This window comes from Grammomys surdaster, unplaced genomic scaffold (genome assembly GCF_004785775.1).
Source record: "Grammomys surdaster isolate TR1022 unplaced genomic scaffold, NIH_TR_1.0 375, whole genome shotgun sequence".
Taxonomy (NCBI): Eukaryota; Metazoa; Chordata; class Mammalia; order Rodentia; family Muridae; genus Grammomys; species Grammomys surdaster.
The window spans coordinates 1,284,103-1,292,988 of record NW_021604794.1 but is presented as its reverse complement, the minus strand read 5'-3'; the positions used below and the strand labels follow the sequence as shown (position 1 = coordinate 1,292,988).

Here is an 8,886-nt window from a genome sequence, read left to right as displayed (position 1 = left end):
GAACTTTACAGATAAAGGTAAACATTACTTAGCTGTACCAGCTAAAGCCTCAATTGTGAAGCCAGAGGTGGAACGGACAGTTTTTCTCAAGTAAGGACTAGGCAATAATGCCCACATGAACATCTGTCATGGTCAAACTACATTCTAATCTCAATACCCTTTTTCTTGCCAACCTTAGGGCTGTAAACTTAATACGGGAAAACGGGGCATTCATTTGGCGAGAGCTTGGCTGTAAACGCCTTGACGCAGCTCAGGTGACAGCCACGAAGTCTGAAGCAGCCTCCCACGCAGACAGTACACCCAGCGGAGGGCTGACCCTTCTGTTTAAGCAGAAAGGGTAACTCTGAGCATTCCGCTTGCAAAGGTTAAAACTGCTTCTAGAAAAAACATTATTCAATCAATCACAAATCACACGTCCCACATACACTATTTGTTTCACCTACAATTGATGTGTCAGCTAACACTAGGAGGCTACAATATGAAAATGGAGAAAAGGGCTAAGGCACAGAGGAGCCAGAACCCCAAGCCCACCCTGGGCTCAGGTCTGCTTTCCCAGGGCTCCCACACCTGAGGAAGTCCAGGCCTCCCTGAATTTCGAGGCCCAGAGTCTGGGATTCCCGAAGGTTTCAGCAGTGCATCGCCTACAGAGCTGATTCCCGCAGAGGCCGACCGGGAGGATGAAGGATGCAGCCAGCTGCAGATGTGGGGATCCCAGCTGCGCAACCCTCAGGCGTCAGTCCCTGCCCCTCCACAGAACCAGTAATGTCAGAAGGGTGACCCCGGAAGAGTCACACAATGCCTTTTTGGCCATCAAGAACCTCCAGCTCGGCCCACCCGGAATGGGTGGATAGGGACGACTCTCTCCCCCTCGAAGGAGGGTGATTCCCGACTCCTCCTCGTGGATAGGGACCCAAAGGAGAGTGACCAAAGGCCCTCTTGTCCACCAAGATTCACGGCTCTGCTCACTGTCACCCATCTGGGATGAGCCCACCGAGAGTGAAACCCTGTTCCCTCCACTGAGACAGGGTGACCGGGGAAAGTGACCACCCACGAGGACGGCCCTAGAGGGTCACGGTCCTTCAAAAGTAATCTCCGGAAACGTGACCCCGAGAGGATTTTTATCTTGAAGGGTGGCCCCTGGAAGGGTGACCCCGGGTCCTGCGGCCATCAGGACACTCAAATCTGATTCGCCCACGCAGGACCGGTCCCCGCGACCCGAGCTAGCGCCTGGAGGGGTGACCTCGATGCTCACGGCGTACCTGGCGGCTGCGGGCCCCCAGGGCTGTCTGGCTGCTGTGCGCCGGACGCCGGGAGGCTCTTGCGCTCCTTCTGCGACTCCCTGCGGCCGCCTGCGCCGGGCCTGTGTCCTGAGGCCACGGCCGGGCTCCTGCCGCCACGGTGCCCGGCCCCGCTGGCCGCCGCCGCCGCCGCCTCATCGCGACGCTTGCGCTGCAGTTGCTGCTGACGCCGGTGCTCGGCCTCTCGCAGGATGTCGAACGGGTCCGACTCGTCGTCCAGCAGCTGATGGAAGCGGTTTGCCACGACGCAGCCGAACGTCTCCTGCATCGCGGCGCCCGCGGCGGCTACCGGGCTCCCCAGGGCCCCCTTCATGACGCCGCCGCTGCGGGCGCCGCGGGCAGCCCAGGCCAGTGAGGTTCAGCGAAGCCGCGGGCGAGGACCCATGCTGCCGCTACCGCCGCCGCCGCACTCCCTGCCCCGCGGTCGGCTCCTCCCCGCCTGCGCGCCCCAGCCAATCAGCGCTGATGGACACGCCCTTCGGCCACGGCGCGCACGGAGACCCAATGGGCGGCCGGTGTCTGTGACGTCACGCCCCACTCTATGTCCTGTGGGCGTGGCGGTCCAGGGCTGGGGCGGAGCTACCACGAGAAACTCTTAGGAGGCTGCCTGCGTTCTCTCTCCCCTGTGCGCCAGAGGGGAGCCGGGTTGCGCACAGCCACACTTCACCAAAGTGACCTAAGTCACGGGCCTTTCAGCGGCTTGCGTGTCTGGGGGGAGAGCTGTAGACTAAGGTTAAGTGCCTAGAGGAGAGGAAGCGTTCTCAGCTGGGAGCTGACCCAGTCAAGAAGCTTGGAGAGACTTGAGCTTCAAGAGATGTGACAGGGACGGGAGACCAAAACAGCCCATTCAAGCGCAAAGAAACAACCCCAGACCCACTGTGATGTTGTGATGAGTGCGGGAGTGGACTGGGTGAGGTTTAGATAGCGGTTGTTTTTCTTTTGAGACATTCAGTTAAGGCCTAGCTTCTGGGGAAATCAAACTCCAAACTAGATGTCAGGCTTGCTGGCGAGTGCCTATGCTCCCTGAGCCATCACTCTCCTGAAAATTAATTTTGTAAGTTAGCATTCAAAGTAATGGTTCCTATGTGTGTTTATGTGTGTATATATATACACGTATGTGTCATTACACTTTGTTCTAAGTTGTCCCCCTCCCTCATTGCCCTCCTCCATAACGCCACCCTTGCCTGCTGGTTCCCTTACTCTCTCTCAAGCAGTTTTCACTTCATGTGAAAGGAATAATCAAATACAGGTGTTAAAAAGTCTGAGTTTAGCCAGGCAGTGGTGGCGCACGCCTTTAATCCCAGCACTTGGGAGGCAGAGGCAGACGGATTTCTGAGTTCGTGGCCAGCCTGATCTACAGAGTGAGTTCCAGGACAGCCAGGGCTACACAGAGAAACCCTGTCTCGAAAAAAAACAAAACAAACAAACAAAAATTTTTAAAAAGGTCTGAGTTTTACTGTTATCCCACTTCAATGTGCAAAGAAATCAAAAGTGATTTTTGTCTCAAATTGTAATTTTCTGGGCTTGTCATTCAGGGAGCTCATAGGTTCTCAGTAAATGGTCAGATGGCTAGAGATTTTAAGATGGCTGGTCATTTCTTTCCCTGAATTAAAAATTAGTGCCTGTATTTTCTAGCCAAAATTGGAAACAGGTACTTAGATGAAATTTTGTATTATTCTCAGAGGTGCTAGTCACTATAGTCAGGAGGAAAAAACAATCCAAATGCTCATTACCTGGGTGATGAATAAATAAAATGTGGTACAGCAGCAGCTAGGCTTGGGGGTGGGGGCCAGAAAAAGAACAAGTGTTACTACACACTACAGCACAGATGAACCTTGAAACATTGTGTGAAGAAGGGTTAGATGATGTCAGGGATGGGTAAATCCATAGGTTTTAGTTATCTTTGCATTGCTGCACCCACAATACCAGACAGAAACAAGAGACAAAGATTTGGTGCCCAGTATCAGAGGTATTCAGTCCACCTTGGCAAGGAAGACGTGGTGAGACTCTCAGTTCATACTGGGAGCCTGGGGTGGAGGCTGTTCTCATCATGGTGGACCATGAAGCAGAGAGCAAAACAGGAATTAGGCAGGGGTAACGTATCCTACACTGAGGCCCTCTCCTAAAGACCCCTAGTCTCGTCAGACAGCACTACCAGCTGAGGAACAAATTTCCAGCTGTAACATCTGAAACAGAAAACAAATTAAGAGTTCCTTCTTACCAGGCAGTGGTGGTCCCAGCACTTGGGAGGCAGAGGCAGGCGGATTTCTGAGTTTGAGGCCAGCCTGGTCTACAGAGTGAGTTCCAGGACAGCCTGGGCTATACAGAGAAACCCTGTCTCAAAAAACAAAAAACAAACAAAAAAAAAGAGTTCCTTCTTTCATACTAATGTATCCAATGATTTGTTATACAGTGTACATTCAAGGCATTTACTTTATACTGTGAATGCAATCCAGTACTACATTATTCTGTTGCTCGTGTCACTGCAGGCACAGGAGCTTTTTCATTGGCTCCTATGTTGCTCTGATACATAATGAAGGCCGTGTATGCATATGATGTGTGTGTGTGTGTAAGTAACGATAATTATTTACTTCTGGCAGATCTTGTACATTTCTTGAACTGGTCTGGGCATCACCCATTTCTCCAAAGAGACTTGGTTTTTATTACTGATGACTGATTTTTAGAGACCAAAACTGTGGAAAGGTGATAACTTCGTAAATATGACATCAAAGGCACAAGCAAGTTACACTTCATCAAATATAGTATCCAGTCATCAAAGGAAACTATGAAGAAATCTAAAGACAACTCATAGAGTAGAAGGAAAATATTTGAAAATCTTTAATACTAGGGTTATTATTTGGAATACATGAAATTAAGTAAAAAGCCCAACTAAAACTAACTAAAAGTTTCAGAAACATTTTCCCACAGGCTTATAAATGGATAAAAACTCATGAAAAGGTGTTCAGTGGCATAAGCTGTAAGGAAAATGGAAATGAAAGCCATGTGTGACAATCTGGCACACTTTTTAGGATAATTTTCCTATTTTTCCATTGTATTTTCCCCATTTTCGTGTGTGTGTGTGTGTGTGTGTGTTGCATGACTACATGTGTTTTGGCACATGTGTATGGATGTGTGTGCACCTGTGAAGAAGTGCCTGGGGAGGTCCAAGTTTGATATCAGGAATTATTCTCAATTCCTCTTGCACCTTATTTATTAAAATAGGGCATCTCACGCAAACCTAGAACTTGCCAATATTGCTAGTCTCCCTAGCCAGCTTGGTTAGGGGATCTCTGGGATGACTGTCATTATTGAGGGAAAGTAAAGCACATATTAGTAAGGATGTAGAGAGTCTGTGACCTGCATGGATCATTGATGGGATATAAAGTGTGAGGATTAAGAAAAAAAGCAGTACAACTCCACCCCCCCACACACACACAAATTAACCTTCATGGCTTCCATATGACCTTCTGCTTCATGTAGACATGTTGGAGGCTGAATTTAGATTTACAAATTCAATAGAATCAGGGAGAAAGGGAGCCAAAAATGAAAACATATGCAACTATAATTAAAACATAAATAAAACCTATATACAGATGACAGTGGCATTATTAATAACAGCCCAAATTTGGAAGCTATCTAATGCTTAGCAAGTGATGGGTAGAAGAACTTTTAAAGGTGCGTGTGTGTGTGTGTGTGTGTGTGTGTGTGTGTGTGTGTCTCTGTGTCTGTTTGCAAAAGCCAGAAGAGGGTTTTGGATCATTTGGACCTGAAGTTACAAGCTATTGTGAGCCACCTGCTTGTGGGTATGTGAAATAAAACTCTGGGTTTTTTTTTACAAGAACAGTAAGCACTCTTAATTATAGAGCTATTTATCCAACTGCATTTCTATAACATCATACTAAATGAAAGGAGCCAGACGCAATATGCCAAAAGGCAATAAGAGTACATTTATGGGAAATATCAATTATAAAGTTCATTCAGACAGAAAGTTAATTAATGGTTTCCAAGAGGTGTGGTATAATTTATATATTACAAAAGTCTCCTGTTTAATTTTTTTAGATTTAAATTTTTTTGTATGAGTTTTTGCCTGCATGTATATTTATATGTGTATGTATGCATGTATGTATACCATGTGAGTGCTTGGTACCCATGGAGTCAGAAGAGAGTATAGGATCCCTTGGAACTAGAGTCATGAATAGTTGTGAGTCATTATGTGGGTGCTGGGCACCAAACTTGGGTCCTCTGCAAGGGTGACACCTGCTCTTTACCACTAAGTCAACCCTTCAGCCTCCAAGTCTCGTGTTGTAAATGTAGAATTCCACTTTTCGACCTTGAAACTTTGTACACCATCAAAATCTACTTTTTGACCCCTTTCCTCCACTTTGGAAAATACCTCCGTCTGGCTAGTTGGTCCTCTTTTTACCACCAATTTGTATTCTAGTTCTATTGATTTATAAGTGTATGACTTTGTTAAACATTTTTATTGCTTTTCTTGAGCCCTCACATTGTCTGTCTTAGTCAATGTCCTATTGTTGTGAAGAGATACCATGACCACAATAATTCTTCTAAAAGAAAGCATCTAGCCAGGCAGTGGTGGCACATGCCTTTAGTCCCAGCACTTGGGAGGCAGAGGCAGGTGGATTTCTGAGTTCGAGGCCAGCCTGGTCTAGAGAGTGAGTTCCAGGACAGCCAGAACTACACAGAGAAACCCTGTCTCACCCCCCCCCCAAAAAAAGCATTTAATTAGGGCTTGCTTACAGTTTCAGAGGTTTAGTCTATTGTCATATGGTAGGTTGGGGCTAGGGAACTGTCTACAAATTCTACACAAGTTTTCTGAATCATAACTTAGAAAGCTGCTTCTTGGGGCTGGAGAGATGGCTCAGCAGTTAAGAGCACTGACTGCTCTTCCAGAAGACCTGGATTCTATTCCTAGTACCCACATGATAGCTCACAACTGTCTGTAACTTCAGTTTCAGAGAATCTGGCGCCCTCACACAGAAATACATGCAGGCAAAACATCAACGTACATACAAATAAATTTTTAAAAAGCCGCTTTTTAATCAAAAGAACTTGCCTTTTATATTAATGTTGGATTTTGAACAATGGTCTAGATTCCTCCCTGTTATTGTGCTAAAACACTGATCAAAAAACAACTTAGGGGAGAAAAAGGTTTCTTACATCTTATACTCCCAGGTCATAGTTTATCATTGAGAGAACTAAGGGGGTTGAGAGGGATGGCTCAGTGGTTAAGAGTGCTGGCTCCTCTTCTAGGTCCTTCTAGAGGACCCAGGTTCGATTCCCAGTACTCACATAGCAGCTTAAAACTGTACTAATACCCTCATATAGACATACATGCAGGCAAGAAACCAATGCACACGAAATAAAAATAAACTGTTTGTGTGTGGGGGGGGGAGGTGCATGAATTCAAAGCAAGAACCTGAAAGAAGAATCAATGGAGGAACGGTGGTGCTTCTTGGTACCTCACTCATGGACTGGTGTTTTGCTAACCTTATACTATCCAGGAACTCCTCCCCAGGGAACAGCGCTCTGACAGTGGCCTGGGGCTTTCTTACAGAAATTAACCTAGCAGATCTACCACAGAATTGCCTCAGGCAATCTGATCTGGACACTCTCTCAATTGAGACTCCCTTCTCATGTGCCTCTAGGCTGTGTCAAGTTGATAGTTAAAGCTAATTAAGACAAATATAGCATTGGTTCTTTTCTCTTCCTTCTCCCACTTGTCTTTTCTCTATCCTTTGCTTTGAAACCTCTCCGATCTTCCCATAAAACAAAGTAACAAAGTTACCCTGTAACTCTTTTACTGGATGCTTCTTTAGGTATATTGGACCAGGCTATAAAGTCAGGGCGTGTGTGTTGTTCTTTATAGACTCTTGGCTAAGGTGGGTGATAGTCTGTCTAGTCATAAAATAGTGATTTCATTCCTGTAGGTATAAGTATGTAAAATATCATGTGCCTCATTTTACTTAATCTCCATGTTCTATTTATGAGACACCTCACAGATATGGCGGTACTTTGTTAGTCTTTATTAAATGATGCCTCTAAATATCACCAACATGAACTGTGTAGTATTTCAAAGCAGAAGGTAATATTTGTTGCAAACTAGAAAATTACTTTTAAATAGGTCCTTTAATCCAGGGATTTTATTAGAATCTGGTAAGGATCAGATAAAATTGCTCAGAATTAATGAAAACAAGAGGGATGTTTGTAGACTGGGGACTCAAAGAATGTAAGTCATATATATTTATGTGTATATTCTGGTGTCCCAGAGTTCAGAAGAGGATATCAGATTCCCTGCAACTGGAGTTTCAGGCAGTTGTGAGCTACCAGACATGCATGCTGGGAATCAAACCAAGGCCCTTTGCAAGAGCAGCAAGAGTTGCTGAGCAATTTCTCTAGCCCTTCAGCTTCCATTTTCAAAGCTGCTTCATGTACATTTTTAGATGTGACACTAAATCACTCTATATATTTTTTTAATTATGTTTGTGTCTCACACAGGACAAAAAAATTGCTTTGAAGGCAATAGAGTCTTGCTTCTTGATGTATTACTATGTTCAAGTTGAAAGCCCCTTTTTACTTTCATTTTAAGACTTTAAGATACATTGTAAAAGGTTTGACATTTTATCAGGAAGATTTTTTTTTCATAGGAGTTGCTGAGGAGGATTGAGCCCAAAGCCTTACAACAGATACCTAGGTGTACCACTAAGCCACACCCCAAGGGACTACATTTTGAATACTGAAACAGTATAGCTTGTCTTTTGTTTGGTTGGTTTTAGTTTTTGGATACAGTGTTTCTCTGTGTAGATGTAGCCCTAGCTGACCTCAAACTCAGAGATCTGTCTGCCTCTGCCACCTGTTGGGAGGCACCACCACCCTGTCTTTAGTCTCAGCAGGAGACCGCTGCTTGCCTGTGATGGGTTTTAGTGTCTTCAGAGTCAGTGTACATCCTTCGGCTGTTAATTATATCTAGGAGAGAACATAGACATCAGGAATATAAGCACGCATTGCATATAGCCCCCTGGTGGCATGAAAGTGGAGCAAGAAGCAGCTCTGAGAGTGACTTCAGTTTCTCCCAGAATCAAACTCACCACATTCTTGGCATGTTTTTCATTCTTTTGTGGCTGGAAGCAAGTGGAGTTGCCAGGTTACCCTTCATCAAGAGTAATTTTTAGAAGCATTGTCAGTGTTCTGCTTTCTGGGTGATTCATCTTGCACTACAGCAGGAGAGTGTTGAATAATAACTATTGGCCAGTGTTTAACCTGTGGGATCTTGCCCAGCCCTTCATTCAAGTGCTCCTGATGGCTATATCTTTTTTTTTTAACTTTCACTATCAGCTATCAAACATTTATAGTTCCCTTTCAGTGGATTTGAAACAACGTAGTAAGGTTTCTGTTGTCAGTTTACAATTTTATTCTTTTGTGGGAAACAAAAGCTGAACTTTCAGTTTCCAGATTGACTATTAAAATATCAGACTGTATTTTTCTCTCCCCCCCCCCCCCACACACATACAGTAGATACAAGCTGTGGTACCCCAGCCAACTTCCAGGAAAGAAATACAATTTAATATGT

At 45.2% G+C, this 8,886-nt stretch overlaps 1 protein-coding gene across 1 annotated transcript in view; it reads right to left on the bottom strand.

The window, feature by feature from the left end:
- Habp4 (hyaluronan binding protein 4) overlaps positions 1–1,691 on the bottom strand; it is a 23,953-nt gene extending 22,262 nt beyond the window's left edge. Inside the window, exon 1 of the mRNA XM_028781257.1 lies at positions 1,260–1,691. Within this exon, the coding sequence (XP_028637090.1) occupies positions 1,260–1,611 (352 nt within the window). The 5' untranslated portion in view covers positions 1,612–1,691. The remainder of the gene's footprint in view (positions 1–1,259) is intronic.
- Between the last annotated feature and the right edge of the window lie 7,195 nt (positions 1,692–8,886).